Raw genomic sequence first — 27,722 nt, 5'->3', positions numbered from 1 at the left:
GTCAATCAACTAACCAACTAACCAACAACCAAAGAAGCCTTACAGCTCACAAATTGGAAACCTCTTTTTATGAAAGTGGCTGATGGGGATACAAGCCCAGGTTCTGTAGAACACAGCAAGTGAAGGAAGATGATCATTTTACCTCTGGATTTGATCAGAGAGGAAAGTTCTGGGCCTTTTCATGGCATTTAACTTCAGTCCTAGTCCTTGACACTGGTCTACTGAGCAACCAGTCAGTTTGAATATGAGAATGTGTTCCACGTATGTTGCTGGGCAAACTCACTGAAAGTCATCATGTAGCACGGAAAAGGGAATTTCTAAAGTGATCTTGGTCTAAAACTTCGGAGGAAACATGAAAGAAAATAACTATGAGCTGGCATGGGGATCTTTGTCCTTCTCCATAGAAGACTGACACTACTTATAAACTTCAGGTGTTAGTTTCTAAAATACTCCTAAGACTGTGCATGGCGTATTTGCTTTGTTAGAATGAATGTCAATTAGAACCAGTAGGTATTTTCCCACTATAATCTTCTTTTTGCACAAAGCTGTAAAGCTGGTGACAAAATTCTTGTCAGGGAAAAGGTAGAAACTGATTTCAAAGATATGTATTCAAGTATTTTAAGCAAAAGAAAAACAAAGCTTACTTCTTATGAAATTACTCATTAATCCCTACGACTGAAATGGAAATTAATCATGTTGATTATTTTGAAATACTTTTTTTGTTTGTTTTCTATGAAACTAGATTTCTCTGGTTTATATGTACACCATTTCTTTTAATTTTTGAGAATTTTTAAATCTCGTTTTGAAATGTCTAAATTTGTGTTTTTCCCAGGTTGAACAACGGATTTTTGAACTAGCTGTAGGGTTAATATCGGGTAGTGGAGTGAGTTTGTTGCCAAAACTAGCACACACTCAGATACGGATATCAAGTTCTTTAAATGTCTGAAATGTGTTCCATTTATTTTTATTTCATACTCTTCTGACTAGCTTCTGTGTTTAAAAATCATCCCTCTTTCTAAAGCTCAGTGTCAGTATGCTAGTTTTCAGCACGATTTATTTCATGAGGTTGTTGACTTTAATTATATTGTGGATACTCAGACACTGTTACTTAGTGGCTGAATTATACTTGCTCCTTGGATCTATTCCTAGGCATTACTTAGGACTAAATGAAAAAGTAAAAATAAAGTCTTGTTTTCTCATGTGCTGTAGAACTAGTTGTTCCAAAAAGCACTTGTTTATCATGTTGAGAAATCACTAAGCCGTAGCCCATGTGGTGGCTGACTAACTTACATCCTGAAACATGGGAGTGAGCTTGGAAAGGGCTGCCCAGATCAGTGTGTTCAGTTCTTGGTACTCTGGGCATCCTGGGTTTGGAACTCACATTTGAAATGCCATGAATGCAATGGAGCTGGTGGAGTTTATTTCCCTGATGTAGTGCTCAGCAAGTGCCAAAGCCTTCCTAGAGGCAATCAGAGTGGCTTAAATAATTCTACCTTCCTAGTGCTTACTGCAGCACACTCATAGAAAACAAAGTCTATCTTTTCATTGAGCTCAATGAGCTGTTCCTTTACTTTCCTTCTCTATTTTCAAAACAGCCCTTTTTTCCTCTCCTTCTCTAGGAACTCTCAATCATCCCTTCCACTGATGTTCCCTTATCACTTTGTGTCATCAGCTAACCTCCTCAGCAAGTATTCCCTTTCTGAGCAGTCATTAATGAAAATATTCAGTTAAGACAATTCAAAGATGTACTCAAATGGCAGTTTCTCAACGTTTCTCCTTTCCACTGTTCAAACTTCTGTCCCATTTGTCTGCTTCCTTATCATCTCACAGTTTTGACTTAAATGCCTATCTTGTCTGATTTAACTAATAGAGTGCCAGATGGTACTGTGGCCAAAGCTATTCAGTATAGTTGAGAACAATCAGACCTTCTATGCCTCAGTTTCCCTCAGGGTGCTGTGTAGCACAGGGCTGAATATTCAGCAGTACCTGAGAGGCAGTAGAGGGAGCACAAAAGATGTTCTGCTCTTTCTACTGCTTTTCAGAGGTAGTTTGTGACAATGACTCCAATACCCTCAGGATATACAGGGAACATTTTACTCCTTCTCCCTTGTACTGGCAAGAATTAAATAAGAAGACAGAGCTCCAGCTCTCCTGACATTTCAGAGATCAGGGCAGAGCTTTCCTTCCTGCATCACCCTAATGCTTTGCAAGCTGTCTGTAGCAGTAATGGCATGATTCCAAACCAGGAATTTCCATGTCAGGTTTCTGTTCTCAGTCTCCGTCAGTCTCTTGCTTGTGCAAGGACACACATAATGTGGTATCATTGTGCCACAGACAGGTCTGAACTTTCCACAGTCAAAACTGGAGCCAGCAGTGTGCCCTCACAGCCCAGAAAGTCAACCGTGGATTGGGCTGCATCAAAAGTAGCATAGCCAGCAGGGTGAGGGTGGTGATCCTGCCCCTCTGCTCTGTGCTGGTAAGACCTCTCCTGAGCACAGTGTCCAGACACGGAGTCCTCAGCACAGGAGAGATATGGAGCTTGGCTGAGCTGGAGCACTGCTGGCATGGGTTCATGCATAGGCTTGGCATCCTGGTGTGGTGCACATGGGCACCTGACCTGAGTATCTTGGGTGTGTTTACAGAGCCAGGAACCCAGGACTCCAGTATCCCAACCCAGCCAGCACCCGTCGTGGGTTTTCCAATGGCTAGTCTAGTTCTGTTGTGGGTCTGGAGGAGGGGGCACCAGTTGCAAAAAGAGCATGAAAGGAAATGGGAGAAGGCCTCCTGCTCCCTACAGATCAACAAGTGCCCTAGCCAGCACCATGGTTTTGCTCAGGGTGGGCACAGAAAAGAGGGAGACTGAGCTTGTCCTTGGACCGCTGTTTATGGGTGCAGAAAGGCAGCCTGGGCTGTGCCTCCCTCACCCTCAGTGCCTGCTCTGGTTCCCTCCTCTTGCTATTGGCTTGAAGTTTTTATTTCCTGGCTGAGGGCTGAAGGTGTTTTGACTGAGAAGGTGGAAGCTTGAGGGTGGATCGAGAGTGGGAAACAGAAGGGGGAGGAGTCACTCATCAATGCTAATAAATAAAAGGCCCTTCTTTTTCCGTGCAGGGCCCAGGACGCTGGAAGAGCTGCCCCTTGGACGAGCTGCAGGCTGGCTGGAAAGAACGGCTCTGTGAGTATGCAGGGACTGCCTCGCTTTGCCTGGATGGCTGCTTGCTATAATGCCTTTCTGAGGCTTCACAGCTGCAAACTGCTAGGAGTGGTTGCTGTGTCTTGTGTAAAACTGTGGTTCTCCATTTCAGCAGGAAACGGGACAGAGGGCTGCTTTTCTGAATATCCTTTTTTGGGGGAACTGTGGAAATCCCTCAGGCATTTGCTGGCGGTTCATCTCACCTTCTCTTTCTGTAGTTCTAACCAGTGGATGCTACTAGAAAGAAAGGAGATTTGGCTCACTGTGCCACACCATGTACTACATGTGGGGCAGCTCAGTGATGCTGGGGAGGGGTGGTGTGTGCTGGAAAATCCAGGGTGCAGGCAGAGTGAACAGGAGATCATTCTTTCCAGGGTAAAATGCTCCCTGAAGTCAAGTTTTTGGTATAGAGCCAGAATGTTCATTGATCCCTTGGAAAATGCATTGCTTTTATGGAGAAAAATTAAACATTTGAGTTAAAGGATGTTTGCAGCATTTCTCCTGCGGAGATTGCATGAGATACTCCAGGGATCTGTGAGATTCTGAAATTGTAGTGGAGTATTCCAGAGAGTAGAGGGCTCTGCCCTGAGTGAAGATAGGTAAATAAAGACAGTTTGGCTGAAAAGTCTGTTGGAGTTTCCCAGTGTGTAGCATCACTTTCATTCCGAAGTACTCTCAGTACCTTCTTCCCTGTGCCCCACAGTTCTCCTGCTAGGTTCTGTCCCTCAAGCCTACATTTCTTGGCAGTTCGCAGAGCTGACAGGCTGTACAGAACATTCAGGAAACCTACAAAATCCACATTCAGCACTAACTCAAAAACTCCGGGCTCCAAGGAATGCAAACAATCCTAGAGCAGAGAATTCCCTTAAAGAGACCAGAGTGGCGGGGCACAGGGACAGAAGACAAGTCTCAGTTCTCCTAGAGTGGATTTCTTTTGGGCACAGCCTGGTTTTCACCCTGATTTTAGGCTGAGCACCGAATGGACATGATGTGGATAATATAGAAGGTGCTGATGGTGGGGGACTGAGCTGCACTTTGCAGCTTGCATAGTCCCGGCCCCACCGCTGCCATGGGAATGCTGGCAGTCACTGAGTATCCACTTGTCCTCACTGCCTTGCCTCTGGTAACCACTCCCCTTTTCTTTTCATCCAACAGCCATCTCTGTAAAAACTACCCTCCCCACCCCTTCCCATTTAATTCCCTCTTATTGTACCACAGAGCTGGAAAGTCAAATTGCCACCTTATGTCCATCACTGCTGCCCATAACATTGGTCCCAGACATGCTCCTTTGGTGCTAGCAGGTGAAGTAATGCTCCCAGAGACTGCTGGCCTGGGAGACAAGTCCTGCCTGAAAAGCATTCCACTGGCCACCCAGAGGGGTGATGGATGCCCTATCCCTGGAGACATTCAAGGTCAGGCTGGAGGGGCACTGAGCACCTGGATTTAGCTAGTGTCCCTGTTCATTGCAGGGGGAGTTGGACCGGATGGCTTTTAAAAGTCCCTTCTAACTTAATCAATCCTATGATTCTATGACTTCTGAATTTGTTATCCAGTGGGACAAAGGCTGCTCTGCTGGTGACAGCAGTCCTGAAACACATCTCCTTTCAGAAAGATGTTGACCCTTGGGCTAGAAGAGCAGTGCAGGATCACGGTGAAGAGCGCTGAGACAGCACTTTAGGTGCTGCTGTTGTCTCAAATATCACGGTCCTTTCAGCAGAAGGAATCCTTCTGTATCATTGCTTGCAGTGCTGACTTCTTGCTCCAGCATCCTTCAGGCTGGGAGGGCATTTGGACCTGGAGGAACGGGCAGCTCAATGTAGGGGAAGTGCCTGGTGCCTTATTCCCTACATCTCCCCCAGCAGAGCTGCCAGGACAGTCTGGGCCCTATTTATCCAGACAGAGGATGGCGAGGGCAAAGAGAGTGGATCAAAAGTAAAATATGAAAGACAAACATGTACATTTGGGATCAGCACACACCTCTCCCTGAGGGCCCCTGGCAGCCCCTGGAATTCCTTCCACTTGCGGCTGGTTCCTGAGTGTGGAGTGCTGGGACATGCTTGCCTGTGAATTATGGCATCTGTCCCTAAACCAAGAGAGGAAGAGGTATGCTCCCTCCTTACTGAAGCCTGACTCAATCTGCTAATAGAAGCTGTGTTGTAATGGCTCCATATAGCATGCGTACCAACCAGCAGTTGCCTTCCTCAGGTTCTTTCATCCCTCCTGGATCTGTTTTCATAATAAACATTCCACTGTTAATTTTGCAGGAAGACTCTATCTGCCTTCAGTGGGAAGAGAGTGAGGCACAGCAAGAGACAGAGTGAGAGAGTCCTTGCACAATGCGTGCTCTCGTCGTCCTTGTGCTCCTGGCCGTCTTGGTCATGGCTGCTACTTGCTATGGTAGGTAAGCTTCTTTTACTGGGTGGAGAAATGACTCCAAACATCTTTGGTTCTGTTCTGATGTGTTACATTCACCTTTAACCCTGCAGATGTGTTCTTCTGGTCTAAAAAACTGTGAATTTCATGTGACTTACACATGTTGTACTCTTTCTTTCCCCAGAGTCCCATGAGAGCATGGAATCCCATGAGTATCTCAGTAAGACTGCTTTACTATTTTCTTGAATTCAAAGTGCACCACAGACATCTCCAAGGCCATTTCCTTGTACTTTACTGTAGGGATTAAATAGACAGAACCTCTCAGTCCAGGGATACTAAATTTAATGGGTTACAGAGTGTCAGGATAAACAGGAAGAAGATTAAAATGGAGTTCACATGTTTGGGCACAATTGCAACTGCTGTGCTTTGCAATGAATATAATAAAAACTGGAAAACACAGAGACATGAGTTTAGATCCCTGTTGCACGTACTTAAATCAGGTTGAATGGTACCAGAAAAGGATATTGCTCAAAAAGCTCAGGAGGGTAATGCAGAAGCCAGTAATATGGGTTGATCCTATGCAAGGATGGGAAGAACACAACTCTCTGCACCTTGGAAGAAGCAGGTGGGATGTGTGGGCAGGAGGGATCCTTGTTCTGGAAGAAGGAGTTAGTGTCACAGGAGAAGCATGTGAGGGTGGAGAGTCACTTAGGAACGAGCAGAGAGTTCAAAGCTAAAAAGAAACTGAACCATCTGGGAGAATGACTTCACAAAGCAGCTAGTCAGAAACACAAGTGGGAGCCAAAGCCTAAGACTCCTCCATGCTACAATAGGACTGTGCTGTTCCTCAGCAAGGACAGAAGGCACTTTCAGGCCCCTCACTTCAAAATTTCCGCAGAGACCTTTGCACTGTGATTGCCTAACCTTGGAGGCAGATAAACTTGTTCAGGCCCTTCCTGTTTTCCATCATAGCTTCACAATCCTGCTAATTCTGCTGTGTGTGCCCAGACCTCCCCTTGGTCTGTGCCACTTGGCACCTATCTCTTGTCCCAGCTCCACCCAGTCAGAGGGGGCTATGGCAGCAGCTTTCCCCAGGGTGGCTTGAGTAACAAGAGAACAAAAGCAGCGTGTGTGCTTCCATAGAGATTGCATTTGCAGAGGGAGAGCTTGTCAATGAGCCAGCAGGGCAGGCAGGAGAGAATATTAGAAGGTCCATGGTCTCACTGTGTGTGGGAGGGCAGACAAGGAGACGGTCACAAATGCAGGAGAGGCCTTTGTGAAAATCAGGTCTTGCTAAAAGTATTTATCTACTCTGAACCACCTCTCGCCTTCTCCAGACCCCTTCCTTAACAGGCAAAGGGCCAATGGCTTCATACGAGATGACACAGGACTAAGAGCTGTTCTTCAGGAGAGGTACGTTATGGCATCAGAACACTGAGGGTGGGAGCATGGAGAGATACCTCTTTGCCAGTGATAGGCTAGTACCAGAGGAGAAGCCACAGTGACTCCTCAGAAGCCTTAGTCCCCCTTTCTGCTTGAGCCAACCCTGGGAGAATGAACCATAGAATCATTAAGGTTGTAAAAGATCACTGGGGTAATCTAGGCCAACCATCAGCCCATCCCCAACATGCCCACTAACCATGTCCCTCAGTACTACATCTGTATTGTTCCTGAACACCTCTCAGAAAGCAGAGTGGGTCCGTGCATTCAAGGGCATGTTCTGCACTGAAGGAGTTCTTTTTAAATTTGTCTGAAGGAAGGAGTAGCAAAAGGAGAAGGAATCAGTGTGGGCCAGCCAGAAGGGAAGCTCAGTTTGAGATCTTGTTCCAGTCCTCAAGACTTGTGCATTATTTGCATAAATTCTTCTAAGTTGCAAAGCCTTTGGTGAGCTTCTTTTCCTCATCTGTAGAACGCAGATACAGGCTGTTTTACATCTTATGCAGGGCTTGTGAAAATAAGGGCTGAGGCACAGAAGGGAAACCCTATCATCAGTCTCAGATAGCCCTTAGCAGGAAGCTTCTTGCTCTCCTCTTTTCATGTGTGGGGTTAGGGAAGAGCAGAGAAGAGCTGGAGGGGTCAGACTGGGAGTCTACTCCTGCAGCAATGGGCCGAGACAGGAGCCAGCCTCTTATCCCCACTACCCTGCTTAGCCATGAAGTGAAAGGTTACCTAGGGAGGCAACCAAACCTGCTGTAGTCAAGCTGACACCCTGAGTACGGTGAACACTGTAATGCCATGGTCTTGGTGGTAGAGGCTGGGATGGACCCTTAGACCGGGTAAGGCAGAAAAGGGCCATAGACAGATATTTAAGATAACACCCCTAATTTTTTTTTTTTTTTTTTTTTTTGCAGGATCAGGGAACGTAATAAGGCACCTCAGGAACGTCAGAGGGAGATCTGTGAGGACTTCTACCTGTGTGAACAGTATGCTCTTAACCATGGCTATCCTGCTGCTTACAGGCACTATTTTGGGAGGAGGAGGAATAAGTAAAGATGATCTGTCCCCACCCTGGGGCTTGGACCTCAGGGTAACCTCCTAGGAAAAGCAATAGCTCTGAAACATATTCAGTTGCTTGTGTCCCTGTATGTTATCCTGCCTGCTGCTTCTCTCCCATGTAGCCATGGATTCCTACATTGTGTTAATTAGCGCTGAGCTGATGTAGTAGAGATCAGAGAGAGTTCAGGATGTGGGTGTTTGCTGCACAATAAACTGCTGGTTTGACACTATCATCTCATGACTCACAGTATTTTAGGGGATGACTTTTCATGAAGAAGCTGAGTTTCTTTATCATAGAACCTGGTGCAGATAATGGAAACAAGTCCTTATCACACAATCACATGAGGTTTAAAAGAATGTACAATTGTTTTGCTCCGGGGCCTACAGCTGACTTATTTTAGACATCACTGGCAAATTTCAGTTCCCAGCCTTAGGACATTTTAAAATGGTCTGGTGTTCAGAAGGCATGGTGAGCTGCACTTTTTGAAAACAAAATCTCTTCGAGATTTCCTCACTTGGATAAACAACATCCAAGTGTCTGATTAATCCTAAAGACAAAGTTGGTATGAAAACTAGTGACAGAAAAATACCTGCCAATGGCACCTTGTTCTCCCAGACACCCTTCGATCCTGGTGTATGGTGCTTCTGCAGAAAGGAGCACGTGGCCCAGATTTTATTCATATTTTCATTAGGAGTGCTGTTTTATCTCCTTTCTTCCAGAAAACTTTAGCGTTAGCCTTTTACTTTGAAATATTATATGGAAATTATTATTTTTTATTTCTTCAGATAAAACCAAGAATGCAGACATAAATTCTCCTTGTTGACACAGAAAATCAGTTTGAATTGTAGAATCATTAGGGTTGGAAAGACCAGGATTATTGAGTCCAATTATCAACCCATGCCTGTGACTGCACTAGACCATTTCTCTCAGTGTGACATCTGCACTGTTCTTGAACACCTTCAGAAACAGTTGTTTCAACACCTCCCAGGGCAGCCTGTTCCAGTGCATCACCGCTCTTTCGAGGAAGTTTTTACTGATATCCAATCTGAACCTCCCCTGGTGCAGCTTAAGGCCATTCCCTCTTGTCCTATTGCTGTTACCTGGGAGAAGAGGCCAACACCACCTCTCTACCACCTCCCTTCAGATTGTTGTAGAGAGTGATAAGGCCTTTCCTGAGCCTCCTCTTCTCCAGACTGAATAACCCCAGTTCCCTTAGCCACTCTTCATAAGACTTGTGCTCCAGATTCTTAGCAGCTTCATTGCCGTACTCTGGACATTCTCCACTGCCTTGATATATTTCTTGTAGAAAGGGGCCCAAAATTGAACACTGTATTCCCTTGTACTTTTTGTTTCCTCTTGTGTCTCTCTGAACCCATGAGGGCGAGGATAGCTGGGAGTCAAATCATTCTGTGAAAAGGCAAGGGACAAACGAGAGATTCAGATCTGAGGAGCAAGGAGCAAGTCCTGTCCTGTGTGGTGAGGAGGTCATACGATGGGCCTCTGGGAGTTGCAAGTGACTGAAGGAGGCAGTGGGTCTCCTTCTTGGTAGTCACTCTCTCTGTCACCCAGTGGCACCAGGGACAACAGCCAGAACAACAGACAGCAACAGACAACAGCTCCCACCCATCTGTTCTGCTCACTCTGTGTGGGAGGCAGCAGGATGCAGCCACAGCTCTTTGGATACCCATCAGTGTGGGGTGTGCAGGTGTAAAATCCTCAATCTCAGCTCAGCACAGCTTGTTTCATTTTGCACATCTTCAGGTTTCCCCAGTGACCTGCAAATTAGAGAAATGGGAAATATTACAGCACACTGTCAAAGTCTATAAGGTATGAAGTATCAAATTGTTGAATATTCTATGAAATTAAATGTAGAGCCAAATCTACCTTCCAGAGTGGAAACATACATCTTTTTAGAAATATGCTTTGTGGTTTCGCCAACTTGGCAGATGAATCTTTGGGAAGAAAACAGATTTATTTATTGAAAACACTTCTGATAGGAAACTCCACCCTGACAGTTGCTGAGGTTTTGTCCAAAGGAAAAAGTGAGAGAGAAATGAGTGTTGTGAAAAAACACCGTTCAGATTAGGTATATTTGCACTCTCATTTGTTCTGCATGTTCCTAAGGAGCTGAGTATTAAGATCACCAAAGTCAACAAGTCTGTAGTGTTTGGGTTTGTCTTGACACCGTGACACCACCAAAACAGAATGCATGGGGCTATTGCTGTCTGGGTCTGCGTCCAAAAATATCTAGCACTTCCAACCTCCAGTTTACCTGAATAAATAATGAATAATATCAGTTTTCAGAGGGTTTTCATTAATGTAAATGATAATCAAACATGCTTGAGAGACTAAATACAGGTTAAAAAGCTTCGAAAAAGCTAGGAAGAAAGGTTAGGCTGTTTGCATGATTACAATTGTGTATTTATACTCTTTCAAGCTTTCTTTTGCTTATCCTTTCCTAAGATACCTATTGCTGTTGATATTTATTTATTTTTAAACTGTTGCTCTGCAAGACACTTCTTCTGGATGTCGTTAGTATATATATATTCAGTCTGTCCTGGACTGCAGAAAAGCTACACATAATTTTTAATCCTGAAATTTCTCTGATTTCTATGTAAGATGAAAGACTGTTTATAATGATCAGCAGAATCTCCAGTGGAGGTGACTGCCCTTGGGAGCCTTTTAGTTATGTAACTCTGTGTGCGGGGCTGTGGAGGACCAGACACGAGGTGAAGGAAGATGTGATCCATGTGCTGTGTGGGATGTAGCTTTGGGAACTTGGCTGGCATAGTAGAATATGGGAATATGGGTTATTGGTAGAAAAAAAGCATCTCAGTAGAGGAGGAAGAGGAGGTTTTGATATATTGTGTGTGTGCAGGAGCACTGTCTGTTGTCTGACTTTGAATAAATGTCATTCAGCCATAAGCTGAAATGTCACCATAGTGCAGGCCATACCTGATGACAATTCAGCATTTAATACAGAGCTACGATACTCACTAAAATTCTGCTGAACTGGAGAGACAAAAAAACAGCCTGAGGTTATTTCAAATACATGGTTGGTTGGTTGATGGATTGTATTGTTGGTTGGCTATCAGTACTACAAGCAGTGCAGGCTCTGGATGCTCCTCAATGGATCTGAGCAGGTACAGCAGGGATACTTCCACACACACGGGGCTTTGCAAACAACATCACTGCTTGGGGAACATGCTGACATGAGCTGTCAGGAGCACAGTCCTTGCTTTGGGTCAGCGCCTGGCAAGTGCCTGTTCCCAGCACGCGCCTCTTGATGTACCAAGTAACCATAGTCACCCAAGTTCTGAAGAGTAAAACACCTCTGGAGTCTTGAGGCTTATTTGATGTTGAGACAAGAGAAGCCAAGGCATTCGCCACCAAATTGGGAAGGTTTCCAGGAAGAAAAAAGAAAGGTTCCACCTCACTACCTATCAAAGATCCCAATACTATAAACATCTCAAATCTCTTCAAAGGTTTGTTGAAACTGTCTGAAGTGAAAACCTACTGTATATTTGCCCTATGAAAAACATTTTATGGGTACCTTTTCCTTTAGAGGTATGAGTGTGGTTGGGGAAAAAGGTCACCGTCAGGTTCAGACTCATTTTCCACATGGGAGAGTCCCATCACACCAAAGCATCTGCTTCACTTCTGGATGTGCTGGTCTCTCTTCTGGCTTTCCTTCAGGAAGCTGAATCACTTCTATGTTTACAATAAAAGTGATTTTTTATCCAGTTGTTTTTCTTCAACAAACCTATTCAAAATATCAGATAAAATCTTCTGGAAAAGCCATGAGTCCCAAGATGGATGTCCAAATGGCTGCCAGGACCCAATGTTTTGTGGCCCGAAGGACAGGCTTTGTTTTGGAGCTCAGACTCAGGAACACAAGCCAGAGCCCTGATCTCTCCAGGCAATTACAGGATATAAAACGATGCTCAAAAGCAGACTCCAGAGTGCCTCAGTAGCCTCCAAGAACACTCTGAGTGTAGGGAGAGCAGCAAAGGCAAAGCAGACATGAGGAAGCTACTGACACCAATGATCTTGACTCTGGCCCTGGCAGTGCACTGCTGCTGTGAGAAAGGTAAGGAAAGCGGACATCTTCCTTGAAAACACTGGGAGGCTGTACCATAGTAGTAAATCAGAGGGATTTGGGGATAGACAGCCTTATCTGCTACTGGGTTCTTTCTTCCGTTGGTCAAAAACATAAGCATTTCCATCTCTGAACTGCAGCAGAGAATTCCAACATTTTGACATACTGAAGCATGAAACCAATTTGGCAATTAGGTGAACTGACAAAGGCATGCTGGGTCTTCAATTTTGGGTCATCAGGGTGAGTTGCAGGGCAGAGCTGTGTCGAGAACAGGAGACTTTATTCCTGCCAGCACTGAAGTGTTGTAAAATAGCAGAGATATGCTCTGAGTCAAGTCTTCACCTGCTGAAAAATGTGGAATGGGGAGAACTCTGGAGGGGAAAAAAAACACCTATTGATATTTAGAAAAAGAATGGGAGTAGTCCCATTGAATAAGAGCACATCACATTTGAAGAGGATTTAGGCATGGTGACATTGTGATCAAGAGAGATCAATGCAGTGTTTAGCACAAGAGTTCATGGAGAGGGAAGGGTGGGAAGATGAGAAACAGCAAGTGTTTCTGCTGCAGGAAAAGAGAAGCCAAGTAGGAAGGGGCCCTGTCTGCCTGTATTATCTCATTCAGTGTTGAGTTTCTGCATCAGACGTGTCATGATTCAGTACTGGCAAATATATTTTGTTTGATCTGTGTTTTTCTTCTGTCAGTCTCTTGCTCACTTTCTCACTGCTGAGTGTATCTCTGCTTTTTTTGTTAGTTGTTACTACGTTCCAGATTGTTTAACAGCCTTGGAGTAACTTCTAATTTTTATTTTTATTTTTGAAATCCAAGGAATGTATGCATTGCTTAAAAATAGAACTACAAACAACTCTTCTCACACAAAGTCTTTGTTTAAGTACAGTTTTGTTTAGCTTGTTGGTTGTTTCTTGTTGTTGTTGTTTTTTGGTGGTTTTTTTTTGGTCTCCACAGCTCTTTCTCTGCCTGTAAGCACACTCATGCCAAATACCTGATGAAATAGTGGGATAAAAAACTTGTGAACTTGTCCTGTGTGGGAAAACCAAGATGAAAAGGAGACCTACTATGTGTGTTAGAAGAAAATTTGTTTGGATGCTTGCAGGGGATATTAAGGATTAGGATTACAATTAGGACTGAAAACAGAAATACAGTGTGTGAAGAGTGTAGCAAAGTGTAGAGTTTATCCTAATTTTTGGCCCTAATTCTCTTTGTTGTCAATATCTTGCGATTTCTGTCAGGGAAATCTCTATCTCCAAAGATAGAAGAGACGGTCAGCTATCTAAAGGGGGGCTGTGAGAAAGAAGGGAACAGATTCATTAGCAGGGTCTGTTGTGACTGGACAAGGGGAAATTGTTTCAAATTAAAAGAGGGGAGATTTAGATTGAATATAAGGAAGAAATTTTTTACAATAAGGATAATGAGGCACTGGCACAGATTGCCCAGAGAGGTGGTGGATGTCTCATCTTTGGAGACACCCAAGGTCAGCCTGGGAGGGCTCTGAGTACCCTGATCGAGCTGTGGATGTCCCTGTTCATTGCAGAGGAATTGGACCAAATGGCCTTTCAGGATCCCTTCCAACTCAAATAATAATATGATTCTATGATCTTCTGGTCCTGTCCAAATCTAGGGTTTTGCTGAAATGCTCCCTTCCCTCCTGCTGTCCTTGCTCTTAGCAAGAATGAGGAGGGAGGAAAAGGAAGGTCTGCCTCAAGTTTCCACTGTGCTGTATGGTTACTGTGTCATTTTTATCTTGTTATAAGAAAGATGAAATTAAATGCATCCGATCATAATAGGTGAATTTGGTGGGGATAATTCTTTCCCTACATTCTGGGTGTTGATAAAACCTTTTTTTGGGAGGGACTGAACTTTTGGAAAAGGGAGAGAGCTGGATTTATTCAGTAAGCAGAGCAATTCACTTAGAGAGAGAAGCAGAAGAGCGGACAGCACAAGCAAGTTCCTGTCTATCTGTCTGTCTTGCAGATCCCAAAGAGCCCTCAGGATCTCCCAGTGCTGCCAGTGAGTATATTGCTGTGACTGACACTTAGCTCCATTCTCCTGTATCTTCTTCCTTTCTTCCCTTTGATGGGTTCAAGGGATGAACAAGAATCATATTGCATCTCCCTTTCATGAAACAGTGTGACGTAGGAGGAGCAATGTGTCCAGCCTCTGTGCTCCTCTGAGCTGGCCTCAGAAACCTCTCTGAAGAGGCTGCTATGCCCTCAGCCTCTTACAAGAGCAGAACCTGACTCAGGGCCCCAAACATTGGCCTTTGGATCTGTTGGTCAGACAGCCTAGTGCATAGGACAACAGAGAAGAAAGTATTGTATCTGAAAGCAAGTACCTTCCTTGGCAGCTGCTGGGGGTTGCAGTCCCTCTTCTATTAGGTTGCCCATGCTGCAGGGAACTGCATACCTCGGAGTGTCCATAGGTATCATAGCAAGCTGATCCTGACAGAAATCTGCATGGAAAATCTCCCTTGTTCTTCCTTGTGTCTCCTTTTTCACACTTTGCAGGATGACATTCCTGCTGGTGAGCATGAAAGTTGTTTCTCCAGTGAGCCAATACAAACATGAACTGGGAAAGAGAAAAAAAAAACCCAAAGCGTTCAGGGAAAGGCGGTGATTTCTGACAGGTTGTTATTTGGCCATTTCTGTGCAGTCAGTATCCTGTACAAGGGAACCTGGATAAACCTAGGAGAGAGAAAGCAAGCCAAGACTCTGAAACTAACTGAGCTAGAGACACAGAGTGCCGTTCCCTTCATTTTCTCCTTATTCATATTTTATTCTGTCATGACTTTGTCTACTGAGCATTTGCTGTGCACTAATATCATGACAGGGGAATCGAATTTATGAGAGTCCTTTCTTCACATAAATGTGCAGGTTGGGGTGAGGGGGGAACCAAACTGTATGGCTTTGAGTGGAAAGTTGAGTGAGGAAAAATGGACTGGCAGTTGGGATGAGCTGCAACAGTCATCTGCTTGAGAAGAGAGAGAAAAATCACTTTTCAGAGGCTACGCTGGTTTCTGATTTGTACAGACCATGGCCCTGCATCTCTAATCTGCTGTGTTCTCTCTTGGTAGGCATCACAGTTAAAAAGGAAGTTGCCAGTGCCTTTGTGAAGAGGCAGAAGAGATTCGACATGTATGAATGGTAAAATCACGTGAGCCAGGATGAGAACCAGGATGAGACTCCAGATGACTTTTTGGAAGAGAGGGTGGGATGTGGCAAAGCAATTCTTTGCTGTACATCTAAATATCATACCTAGAATTAAAAAGGCAGTAAGAACCTGCCATTGATAGATCAATTGTTCTTTTTTCCACAAATGCTCCTTCAGGAGTTCATTGCTGATCTTTGTTATGCCCTCCCATGGAGAAAGACAGCACTAGCTGGGGTCAGCAGGGTACAAGTTAGAAGCTGCACAAACCTGTGGAAACATTAGATCCAAATTCCAGCATAGTGAGTATCACAGATCCCTGACCATTGCCTCAACCTCCATACAAAGGAGCTACAGCCCAGTTGCAGTGCAGTGGTGAGGCTAAATCTAAACCTGCACCCATTTGTGCATTATATCCATTTGTTTGAGGGTGGTGAGGGTCTGGAACAGATTTCCCAGAGAAGACATGGATGCCCCATTCCTGGAGGTGTACAAGGCCAGCTTGGATGGGGCTCAGGCAGACTGATATGGTGGGTGGCAGCCCTGCCTGAGGCACAGGGGTTAGAGCTCAACAATCTTAAGGTCCCTTCCAACCTAAGCCATTCTACAATCTAGGCAGAGAGATTTGGAGAAATCCTAGATAAAAACATTTGGAGAAATTTAAGCAAGAATGCTCTTCATATATTTTCTAGAAGGCATTGTTAAGCCGCAGTCTCATGTAGGCCTGTGTCAAGAATAATTATTATTCAATACGTCTTTGGATTGGAAGGGTGATGGTTTTGTTTGGATGACAGAAAACAGGGAGTTCCCATCTACAGAGAAGAAGATCATAGTGGGGTAGCAGAGGTCACTCTGCTTGAAACCTGGAATGATTAAAAACAAAATGAAATTCAGATGAGAAACTGTACTGACTGCCTCCGTACAGGTGGGTCACCATAAAAGTAGTTTCTGCAACAAAAATAAATGAGGAAGGACTTAGGTAGAGAGAGCTTGCTGTATTATTCAATCACAAGGTAAGGTTAGTCTGGAAATACAGATGCAACAAATAGAACTCAAGGGTGCTGCAGGGAATTTCCAATACAGAAATAAAGTAATAGCTTGTGACACTTTCAAGCCTTTTTCTGTAGCAGTGTGTGCAGGAAAGATTAAGTGAGTCTGCAACAGGAGATGAGGAGGGGATCCAGTGTGTGTAGCTGAGGCTAAAAGATCTGGGTGTGCTCAGCATGGCAAAACAAAGCTGTGAAAAGGAAAGGATTGCTGTCTACAGCAGAAGTGAGGGTGATGAGAGGAAACCATGAAAACTGAAGGGGAACAGGAAAATGAGCAGAAACTGAGCACAGATTAAGATAAGCAAGAAATACTAAAAATAAAATAATTATAAAATAAATAATATATGTATATTTTAAAAGACTGCCACATAGCTGGGGTTGGGGACAAAGACAAAACAAAACAAAAAAACAACCCAACAAATCAAGCAAAAAACTAACTCTACAGAAATCATATGTACTTCTGTGGTCTCCTTTGCTGGTGAAACTTCAAAGACAGTTGATTCAACTGGGTTCAGTTCCAACTTCTCCCAGCACTGACAAGGAGATCTATCCCCATGTAGGCAGATATTTAACCCGCCGTGAGATGTCCCCTGCAGGAGCACTCTGGGGAGTCACTCCTCTCAATGTTTGAGTGTGAAACCTCTCCAACCCCACTGACTGAATGTGCAGAACAGCATTTTTCTCTTTGTTCACTCCAGGTATTCCGAGTATTACAAAAGCCCAATGGAGCAGATGCGTGAGCGCTGTGAAAGCTACCCTCCCTGTGACTATCTGTCTGACCAAATAGGATTTCCCATGGCCTACAACCGTTTCTTTGGGAGATACTAAGGCTGGGATTATTATTTTGATCATCTGACCATTCCGAAAACCCCCAGCAGAAAGAATCTGGTGGATAAGAAGAAGGGAAGAAGAACATCTACACCAAGACCATCTTCCACTGTCTCCCTCACCAGCTGAAACACAAAGGCTATTCCACTTGTCTGGATTGCATCAGCTTTCTTGCTCTCATCAAAAATGTTGATTTTCTGTTATCTTCAGTGGTATTTTCAGTGCCACCAGGAATGGTTGAGAAGACTCTGTGTTACCTGCTTCCTTTGTAAATACTATTACATAGCTAGAAATCATGTCCCAGTATACTCTTCTTATTATTCTACCACAAAATTTGCCTGTATAATATCAACATTTAAATCCCCAGAAGTGTGTTTGAAGACCTTTTAGACGAGCCCTTCCATCTGTGTGCTTTCAGTTCACATTCAGTGACTGTGAAAAATGAATTGGAAATCTCTTATTGTTTTTATTACAATTGATTTCTGGTGAAACTGAACAAAAAAAGTCAATCTTTCCCTGATGCTTTAGCTTTTGTGCTTGAAATTAAACAGTCAGATTTTCTCCCCAAAACAAACAAAAATAAAGCGATGAACTTTATGAAATAAAAATAAAGCTGTTCAGTAGTGGATTGAAGATAGGACAGCATTTTTTTCATTCAGGGTGACTTGCCTTTTTATTAATAGATATATATATAATACATACACACATATCTTCTTCCCTCTGCACTACTTCATTCTGTCTCCCTGTATGAACCTTATGCATGAGCAACTTTCAGCAGTCTCCCTTGACACAGTCTATCAAAATGTATCCCTGAGAGGTAGACGGCAAATCTGTCTCCAACAGTAGACTCTGCTGGGCCTCAAGGAACTGAGAAACACCAAATCTCTTTTTCGTGTAAGCTGGTGCAGCCATTCCCATATGCTGATAGCAATAAATACTTATTGTGTAATATAGTTGGTGTGCTGCTTTTCTTTATTCCTCTGTACAGCCTGTTTCTGCTGTTAAGGAGATGTCTGGAAGGTAGAGCGGGATCCAGACTGATGAGATTTTCTTCCCCCCTCTTCTGCTCCATTGCAAATCAGAAATCATAGAATCATAGAATCACAGAATTGTTTGAGTTGGAAGAGACCCTTAGAGGCCATCTGGTCCAACTCCCCTGCAATGAACAGAGATGCCTACAGCTTGATCAGGGTGTTCAGAGCCACTCCAGCCTGACCTTGGGTATCTCCATGGACGGGCATCCACGACCTCTCTGGGCAACTTGTGCCAGTGCCTCACTAAATGACTACATCAAGATTCAGGAAATGACTATTATATGCCATTAGAGTGGTGGTGAGGATAGCTAGATTTTTAATGATTTGCTGCCTACTGAATTCAGCATTTCTCTGGAAGACTCTACACTGAAGTAAGGATATGAGATAAGTCTACACAGATGGCTGCTGGGTGTGCAGCCCTTCTTTGGCAAGCTGTTATGGCTTGCTCTGGATATACTGACCTTGGCCAAGGAGAAAATGTTAAGTAGCTCTGCTTGTCTTGGTCAAATATCTGAGTGGTTCCTCTATTGGTATAAAGTGATGCTCACAGAAAAACTCGTCTTTGAAAGCCATCTAGTAAAATGAACAACTTTCTCATAGAAAGCAGTGAAAATGTTGCCAGGAAAATAGCAAAGAGATTAGTGAGCTCTCAGTGTCTGCTGCCTGAATGTGAGGGTTTGTTGTTTTTCCTTCCTTCCTTCCTTCCTTCCTTCCTTCCTTCCTTCCTTCCTTCCTTCCTTCCTTCCTTCCTTCCTTCCTTCCTTCCTTCCTTCCTTCCTTCCTTCCTTCCTTCCTTCCTTCCTTCCTTCCTTCCTTCCTTCCTTCCTTCCTTCCTTCCTTCCTTCCTTCCTTCCTTCCTTCCTTCCTTCCTTCCTTCCTTCCTTCCTTCCTTCCTTCCTTCCTTCCTTCCTTTTCTCTGTGAATGTTTATATATTTCTGTTAGTTTTATATTTGTCTCCTCCTTTTGATAAATATTTCTTTTCTGGGAAGGTGAACATTAAGGCCTTGATCTTGCGATCTGCACTGTGTCGCCAGACCTTTATATGGCCTTTGGAGAGCTGAGCGCACAAATCAGATCACAAATGCAATGCTGGACTGCAGCAGCTCGATTTTCACCTGCTCAAGGTACTCTTCAATACATTACTCATCCTCTGCTGCCATCGTATGGCCATTGCATTTATCGCCATGGCTGTACATGCCCACCTCAAAACCTCTCTGACCAACTTATTATTAATAGGCGATGAGAAGTAGGCTTCGATTATCTGTGTCACAGTCAGGACGAAACTCTGGTCATCTTTACTCTTTTTTTTTGTTGCTGTTTTAACAGAAATATTGCCGGAGGTCATGGGTCTTTGCACGTGAGTAACTCATTGCCCTTTAATTGGAAGGGTGACTGCAAAGCAGCTAGCAGGGAGAGATTGTTCTCGATGTGGAATCTGCATTTATGCATTCATTCTGAGTGCAACCATGTAATCAGGTCAACAAGATGACACTCTGCAGTGGTGTAGGTGGAAGATTGGCAGCACGCTATTAGGAACTGGGAGAAGCTAAAGAGGAGAGACACATTTATGTTATCTCTGCCTCCAGATGGGATCCCAACCTACTGTGCATTTCTGGGTAGTCTTTATCAGAGCTCTGCACATCACGAAAATGACTTTTAAAACTCTCAGCCAGAGAGTACTCTCCACCCCAACTTGACTTATACTTCTCAGGAGATAACTGTCTTAGACCTCTCCAAGTCAGTTTTCTTCTTTTTGCAAGAGTAAGAGTGCAACATACCTTGGAATAAAGAGAATTATCAAGGCAAAGTGCAGCTGCACTGGCTGAAGTTGGAGTGAAGAAACAACTCATAAAGTCTCAGTGCATCCAGACCCTTGTTTGTGGATTGTGTACGCACTTCTACCAGTAAGCTGACTGTTGGGCTTGATCAGGGACATCTGAATTGCTTGAAGACTCCAGTGGGTGATCTTTGGTTGAAGAACTGTCACCAAAATTGGGGAGTAGAATACAAACTCCAGAACGCAAGAAAAAAACGAGAAAGAAACAAATGCAAGGGTTCTCTGCTTGAGCTCAGTGTTTTTTACAATGTCTTGGGAGGACTCCAGGACGTCAGTACTTCTGCTGGCCAGCATTCTGTTGCTGATCTTGCAAAGATTGGTAAGAGGAGTAAATACTGTGTTTTATTTGACATGATGAAATCATTTATCCTACTGAAAAAAAAAAAAAAATTAAATACAATCTTTTAGGAGCTTTGGATTAATTCTCGTGGAATTGTTCCTCTCCTTTTCCAGCCTGTCTCGGTTGAAATTCTGCCAACAGCAGTGTGCTGTTGTATGGGACCATACTGCTCTACTTACAACTTGTGAATTTTAGCTTCCCCTCAAAGAAATCACAGTATCATTGAGAAATAATTGGAATTCTCATCTGGTTTGTGGACCAGACTGACTTCGGAGGCTAGGAAGGGTATTGGATAATTAGTGTGTCCTTTCACAAATAAAATATATTAGAGATTATATTCTTTTTATAGCACTGGGTTATGTAAAACCTTACTCATGTTTTTAATGTTTATTTACATGACAAGTCTATTTGGCCTCACTGAGACAGAATGGACAAATAAAAGTTTTGGCCCAGAGCTGCTGTTTTCTCCTTACTGAACATCCTGCTTTGGAGCCAGAATATGTCCATGGGACATAAGACAGAAAGAAGAGATTCACCTGTGAGATGTGTCCAGGCTGCACTGACATAATGTTCTTCTTATTCTTTCTTTCTTCAAAATCTCTCACAAACCATTAACAGAATATTGAACTTCATGCACTGTAGGTCTGTCCTAAGGGCCCCATCCCCTTGATCTTTGAAGGGAAACTGTCCATAAGTCTTCAGTGCCATTGATCTCCATAAAATAAGAACTATAGCATTCTGGTTGTTATTTGCTGAAATGGAGCTTGAACCAAAGGTTGCTCATAAAGGGCTTGTCAAAGATGCCTTCTTTCTATGCCTTTTCTGTCAATAATGAAAAACTGAAGGGAGAAGGTAGGGGAAAGCCTGGCTTCCATTTACAGAGATATAGAAAAAATCACACCTATGATGTTAACTATCATTTGCTTTTGCAATACAGGCAGCGTCCCACCTTATGATGGATATGGCTCTACATTCCTTTGATGACCAGTACCTGGGTTGCAGAGAGCAGATGATGGAAGAACTGGAGAGGGGAGACTACTTCCAGAAGGAAATAGCTGCTAGTAAGAACTATTTGAACCTCTGGAAGAAGGCTCAGGAAGCTTTGCTGAAGAGCCCTGTAGGTCTCCTGAGGGAGATGCATGATAGTCACGCCACCGTCCTCATGGCTTACACCATGAATTCTTCCCTGCACTCTCAGCTGAACTGGGCCACATCCACAGCAGGAAGGTCTCCAGAGCATTACAGACATAACTTCAGCTACAAATATTTTCACTTTTACCTAACGACAGCTATCCAGATAATGAAGCAGTGGCAGAGCAGCAAGGACGGCGTGGGGAAACGTCACTGCTACCGGGTGCACAGGGGTGTGAAGGACTTATATATTGAGGCTACAGTTGGCAGCATGGTGAGGTTTGGCCGTTTCACCTCCACCTCTCGCCTCTGGAATGAAGCCCAGAAATTTGGGAATGAAACTTTGTTTACGGTGACAACCTGCCTGGGAGCAGCTATGCAAGGCTTTTCTTACTACACATCTGAGAAGGAAGTCCTCATTCCCCCTTATGAGATATTCCTTGTCAAAAACTTCTTTCGGACACAGCATGGTAACCGGCTCCACCTGCATTCTGTGGGGAACTACAGCAAGTACCGCTGCCAGCTCTTGGAAGGTACTGTATATACCCCTTTGAGCAGGTGGGATGCAGGCAGCCTGGTCTCCAGTAGCTCCACCAGCTCACACCAGATGTATCTACAGGGGGCCACCTGCTGCACAGCAGGCCTCAGGGCACTTTGCAGCCTCTGCTTATGTTATCTGCTATTGCAAGGATGCTGCGGGACACATGCATTGTGTCCCCAGCCTCCCTTAATGCAAGGGCAGATGAGATTTGCTGGCAACTTGAGTTCAGACACATCAGGCCTCAGGACTACAAAGGACTTTAGTGCAGTACTACTCTGCCAAGCTCAAATAAATGTAAACAAAACTACCCTGCTTCATTCCTGTTCTCCTTCCTATGGCAGAAGACAGGAGAGGTATTGACTGGCAAAACACACAGTATCAGTTTCCTGGCTAAAGAGATAACTCTTCTGTTGTATGACCTCAGTGGGTTTGTTCCACAGCCCTGTCCTAACAGTGCACCACTAATATGGGATCCTGCTTTTGTCCCTTTGGAATGAGAATTTTTGCTCAGCAGTAAGCCAGAATAGTAGGTAGACTTGAGGAAATGCTTTTTTAGGGCAAAGGTGCTTTTAGAAAGGGCAGGAAGTCCTAGGCAGTCAAAGGAGACTTAAATGACTGCTCTCTCAACTTTCTTTCAGCTTCAAGAATCAAGAACAGTGGATCTACTGCCTCTGCCTCCGTCATTCTTTTTATTGTAGTTGGCATTTTATTGTGCTGGGCCAGGTAATGACTGACTCTCTGGCTACATCCAGAAATATACACTTGAATAACAGACAAGAAAAAACAGTTGGGTGAACTGCTTGGCTTTCTGAGCATCTCCATGAAAGTTTGATGCTGCCATTCCATTGGAAATCCTGTGTCAATAAACGCAGAACCTTTGAAACCTGAGAAATGCTAGCATTAGAAATGAGAGCACTTAGGGAATGTGAGTGTCTTTGTTTTTTGGGAGGACTGAAATGAGTTGCCGGATACTCGGTATTTCTGACATCTGATATAGACACACGCAATGGCAGAGATCATCATGTAATTATTTAAATGTAGTAGCATGCCTTAGCAAACTGAACAGCTGCTGCTACAGAAATCCTGAAACATGTTTGCCTGCACAGTTTGAACAGATTTTATGATTATTATTTTACGATTAGCTTGTTCTGTATGTATATTTCACACCATATTTTTGTTTCCTTTGCTTTACCATTCATTGCAAATAATTGATTGACAGAACTTTATTATTATTCCTAATTGCTCAGAGACACTAAGTACACATTTCAAAAAGGACTGGGAAGATTAGAAACAGCTGTCACAGGTACGTCTTGAATGCGTGCAGTCAAGCTTGCTCGAACTCCTTCCTATGTGAAAGTTAATGGAATCAAGGTGGACAAGGTTGGCACATTCGTGCCTCTTGCAACTTTTCTGTTATTGCTGGGATGCAGTTTTCAATCATTTTAACAAAGATTTGGAATGCTTCACACGGCGGCCTCAGCACCCTGAAAGCCTCCTCTAAGCAGTCAGCTGCTACTTTCAGGCTTTTCTTTATGGACCTATGTCCTCGGAGGAGGGTCTGTATGAAAGCAAAAAGCGAAGAGTTGGAGGATACAGAACGAAGCTTGAGCTGTTGTGATGTTTCACCTGAGGAGGAGCTGTCTTCTGTAGTACTTGGTGTCCCATTCTGTTGCAGCATCTTAATGACATCAGCATAGTCCATGAGAAGTTCTGATACATGGAGGGATAAAGCAGGCGAACTCAGTAACTGCTCCATAGCAGACTCGACTGTGCCAGGGAAATTATCATGTTTTAACAACACTGCAACCAGTGCGCCCAAGATACTTCCTATAATCTCCTTATAATGATCATAGATATCTTTTACTGCAGCCATTTTTTCCTGTAGAGAGATGATGCGACCGGTAATTTTAGCACACAGTCTTTGCTTCATGCTTTCCTGTACATCTCTGTCTCTTGTTTCCATTGTGGCTTGCATCTCTTTTAAAGCACTGACCAGCAACTGCAGGTTCTCTTTAATGCTGAAGTTTTCTTTTACTGTCATGGTGGGGAAGTTGGTACCAAGCTGGTGATTGAGGATCTGGAATATTGTATTAGTTGAAGAGACATAAATGTACACTAATTCATACAGATTCTGGCAGGCCTTCAGCAGCCTTTCTTTGTCACCGCTAAAACCAAGGTGGGCTAACATTTCTGAAGGAGGTGTCCGGCTCTGAAAAGCAAACAGAGGAAATCCAGATGACAAAGAGGGAGAAATACAAATATTTTCAGCTAGAATGTCACATTTTTGAAATCAATATTACAAATTATCAAACCACCTTACTCTCCCCACAAGACCTCAGTGTTAGAAAAAAAAAAAAACAGAAAAAGCTCTTAGTCAACCTTACCAAAATGGACAGCAAAATACGGTTTCAGAAGCTGCAGGTGTGGTTATTCTTATGGATGCAGGAGTTCTGAACCTGACCCTCAGCATGTCATCTGAAAAGCAATAGTAGAGGAGATGAAATAGCAGATGAATTATTTTCACCTTTGATATCTATTGGTAAAGTTGTCTAAAGTTGTCTAAGTCCTCTCAAACAATCTACATTACATCATTCCTAGAACTATAATCCTTCAGTTTGCATATAGTAGTGGGTATACACAAAATTAAACATATTACAGGAGTCTTTACATGTCCTACACTTCGGGCTTTTTTCTGTTGTTCTGAGAACAGTGAGTTATACCATCCCCTTACAGCAATGGTTGTAAATTCTTCTGCCATAGGCAGATGGATTCAGCCTTTGTTAGGAGGACCTAACAATTGTGAACTAGTGTGAAATAAATTGTAATGTGTTAAAATTAAAAGGAAAGGAAAATGAGGAAGAAAATGAGGAGAACTCAGATAAACATCACATAATAAAATTAATGGCAAACAGGCAGGCAGCAGGACCCAGCTGAAGCCTGGGCTCTGGATCCCTGACTCATCACATGCCGCTGGAAACCACCAGAGAAACACAGTGGAAACAGGATGAGATCACTGCCCTGTACACATTCAGCTGTTTGAAAGAGCACTTGGGCACAACCAGGTAGGCAGTCTGAATGTTTAACTCAAAAAGTCTCTGGGAAAAAATATACCTGGAGTTGGAGAAATAGACAGAAATATGGAAATGTGTGTGGCCTGTCTAACTCTACAAAGTGAATGTGAATAAAGCGTCAATGTGAAGAATAAGAGATAAGTTATGTTTAATGGACATAAAATCAAAAGAAATCATTGGAATCTGAAAGAATCATGCTTAAAAATAGATGCTATCAGTATTCTCCATAGCTTTCTAGTAGGTAAAATGTTCATTGAAACGTTCTTTCTCTTAGAACATTTTGTCTTTGCAGCTTGTACAAATGGGGATTAACAAATGATCTTTCAACCTAGCATCAGCAAAGTTGAAGGTATTAATATCACACTGAGCCAGAGTACAAGCCAGCAGCATCCCAGAAGCATAAGGAATCGTACCTTGAGCTGGCAGGACTTTTGTTTCCCTAAGTCAAAACCTTTTACTGTATGTAACCTTTGCTTCCTCTAGCCTTAAGAAAGATAAGTTAAAGAGTTTATTCTCTTAGCAGAGCTACAAGGTAAGTGTCTGAAACAACAATGTACTGTGCAAAATACTGTGGGAAAAATCACGAGAGAACTGGCTTGTAGTTCAACACTAACATCATTTTACCAATCTACTATTGCATATGCATAATTGCATATTGTTAGCTGGCTTTGTTGCTCTGAGCATGTTCATAAGTCTCATAAAGTCCTTTTTGAATAATTTGGTTAAGGATACATAACAGTGTTTAAGATTTATGGATGTACAAGCTATGTCTTGGGATTTGATTTGCCAAGCATAAGAACTAGTGAGGCAGAGACAAAGCAGTCTACATTTCACTGCTTATTAAGGGATAGGATTATGGGTATCAAACAGAGCAAGAACCTTCTTTTCTCTCTTGAAGTAGTTTGTTCCTGAAGAATGGCACTGAGTGACCTCCTTTACCCAGAAAATCCCAGGAGACGACAAGAACTGATCCATCTGCACCGGGAATTGCTTGACTGCATGTCCATGAATTTCCATGCAACAAATGAGTTGGCTGGAGTTCTGAATGCACACCTGGGGTGTACTATCACCCACATCAAGATGAGAGAGAGCAGCACTGTCAAAGAAAACTGTGATATTATCATTCAAGCGATGCGTGAGATTCAGTGTCAAGTACAGAAGATTGATAGTGACATGAGGGAGAAGCTGGAGCCTGTGCTGTACCAGAAGCTGTACGATATCAAAGAGCCTGAGTTGGAGAAAATTGCAATAGCCCATAAAGTTTTTTCCATTGTTCTTGGAGAAGTGACTTCAACTGCTGGGATGGTAGCTGTCAAACTGCTTAGCTCCAACCTTATCACTATCACGGTCTGCAAACTCATCAGCCTCCTTGCGCAGATCGGGGCGTCTGTTCTTGGAGGAATCAGCATTACCATCCTTGGGCTCGGCATGGAAATGATTCTCCATGCCATTCTGGGAGCTGTAGAGAGGAATCAGCTGCTGGCAGCTGTGAGGAGCTATGAGGAGCACCTGGCTGAGTTTAAAGAAGCATCAGAAAAATACCAGTGTGCCATACGTGAAGTGACTTCTTTGGTCAGACATCAAGTTCAGTGAATGGAAAGGCAACACTTTAAATACATGTCACTTTTTCTTCACCTGTTTTCCAGAATGGATTGTAGATGAAATGCTATTGGTACTACTGACAGTAATAAGCACTGCTGGAGCAGAAGTGGTGAGAAAGTACAGTTTTTCTCTTCCAGAGTTTCTCCATCAAAATGACATCATAACAGAAGAAAATGATTTCAGCAAAACAACCATATAATCACCTGAAGAATTTACCAGGATGGCTGTTACCATGATATCTTGGTGTGGATTTGTGCTAAATCTGACAGGCTGAATTCCCCGTTCATAGAAGCACTTACAAGGACTAGCTAAAGCACACGTAACTCCTATTTCCTGTGCCTTCTTGCCTGAGAAGCCAGCCAGAGATCTTTATATAAACTCTAATGCCAGCAGATTAACAGATAGAAAAATCATGGGCCTACAGGCCCAAAAGTTGAGAGAACCCAGCTGTAGTGCTCCTGATGTATCTAGCTGTGAAAAACATCATGTTATCAGTACTGTCCTGCTCCTGCCCACTCACAGGTAGATGCTTCTGTGCACACTTGCTACTTTGTTGATCAAATGGCATTATATGCTTACACAAGGATTTGTAAGATTACAGCCCTATTAATGCGCTAAATTTACAAGAGCTTCACGAGTCACCAGTGTGGGACTGCCAAAAATACTCTAATTCTACATTTCACAACTTGCCACCAAATGGCCTTATTTTGCAGCCTTTCAGAACAAAGCTAGAAGCAAGAGCATGATTTGCTGTCAATCTCTGATTTGCTGTGGTTTGCTTTTTTTCTTTGAAAAAAAAAAGAATATATATATATAGAATTAGGAATTAATAAAAAGATATCTAAATATTCTCAGTGCTCTCTTTCCTGCACTTGATTTTTTTTTTAATTATCATAAGAAATAAATCTCAAACCAAATCAGGAAAAAAAAATTGAAATCCTTCATTATGGATGCAGATTATAAATT

General features: G+C 43.3%; 4 protein-coding genes across 8 annotated transcripts; all 4 read left to right on the top strand.

The window, feature by feature from the left end:
- The first annotated feature begins 3,058 nt into the window (after window positions 1-3,058).
- MGP (matrix Gla protein) lies at window positions 3,059-8,292 on the top strand. Its single transcript, XM_052669559.1, has 5 exons — window positions 3,059-3,172; window positions 5,455-5,587; window positions 5,748-5,783; window positions 6,901-6,976; window positions 7,915-8,292. Exons 2-5 carry the CDS (start codon window positions 5,527-5,529, stop codon window positions 8,051-8,053), a joined length of 312 nt encoding a protein of 103 aa, XP_052525519.1. The 5' UTR covers window positions 3,059-3,172; window positions 5,455-5,526; the 3' UTR covers window positions 8,054-8,292.
- A 3,717-nt stretch (window positions 8,293-12,009) lies between these two features.
- Window positions 12,010-18,152, top strand: LOC128074057 (osteocalcin-like). The gene is made up of 4 exons (XM_052669566.1): window positions 12,010-12,150; window positions 14,150-14,185; window positions 15,249-15,318; window positions 17,070-18,152. The coding sequence occupies exons 1-4, from the start codon at window positions 12,084-12,086 to the stop codon at window positions 17,197-17,199; spliced, it is 303 nt and encodes a 100-aa protein (XP_052525526.1). The 5' UTR covers window positions 12,010-12,083; the 3' UTR covers window positions 17,200-18,152.
- A 1,408-nt stretch (window positions 18,153-19,560) lies between these two features.
- Window positions 19,561-24,210, top strand: ART4 (ADP-ribosyltransferase 4 (inactive) (Dombrock blood group)). The gene is made up of 4 exons (XM_052669493.1): window positions 19,561-20,390; window positions 21,349-22,075; window positions 22,722-22,806; window positions 23,331-24,210. The coding sequence occupies exons 1-4, from the start codon at window positions 20,319-20,321 to the stop codon at window positions 23,395-23,397; spliced, it is 951 nt and encodes a 316-aa protein (XP_052525453.1). The 5' UTR covers window positions 19,561-20,318; the 3' UTR covers window positions 23,398-24,210.
- A 126-nt stretch (window positions 24,211-24,336) lies between these two features.
- Window positions 24,337-27,614, top strand: SMCO3 (single-pass membrane protein with coiled-coil domains 3). 5 transcript variants are annotated; one of them, XM_052669519.1, is made up of 3 exons: window positions 24,337-25,145; window positions 25,638-25,686; window positions 26,053-27,614. In XM_052669519.1, the coding sequence occupies exon 3, from the start codon at window positions 26,070-26,072 to the stop codon at window positions 26,745-26,747; it is 678 nt and encodes a 225-aa protein (XP_052525479.1). In that variant the 5' UTR covers window positions 24,337-25,145; window positions 25,638-25,686; window positions 26,053-26,069; the 3' UTR covers window positions 26,748-27,614. The 5 variants fall into 5 exon arrangements, with proteins under 5 accessions (XP_052525479.1, XP_052525478.1, XP_052525477.1 ...); XM_052669518.1 differs by lacking the exon at window positions 25,638-25,686 and having other exon boundaries at window positions 26,056-27,614; XM_052669517.1 differs by lacking the exon at window positions 25,638-25,686.
- The last annotated feature ends 108 nt before the right edge of the window (window positions 27,615-27,722 follow it).

This window comes from Tympanuchus pallidicinctus, unplaced genomic scaffold (genome assembly GCF_026119805.1).
Source record: "Tympanuchus pallidicinctus isolate F22 unplaced genomic scaffold, pur_lepc_1.0 scaffold8, whole genome shotgun sequence".
Taxonomy (NCBI): Eukaryota; Metazoa; Chordata; class Aves; order Galliformes; family Phasianidae; genus Tympanuchus; species Tympanuchus pallidicinctus.
This window is presented reverse-complemented; position numbering and strand designations above follow the sequence as displayed.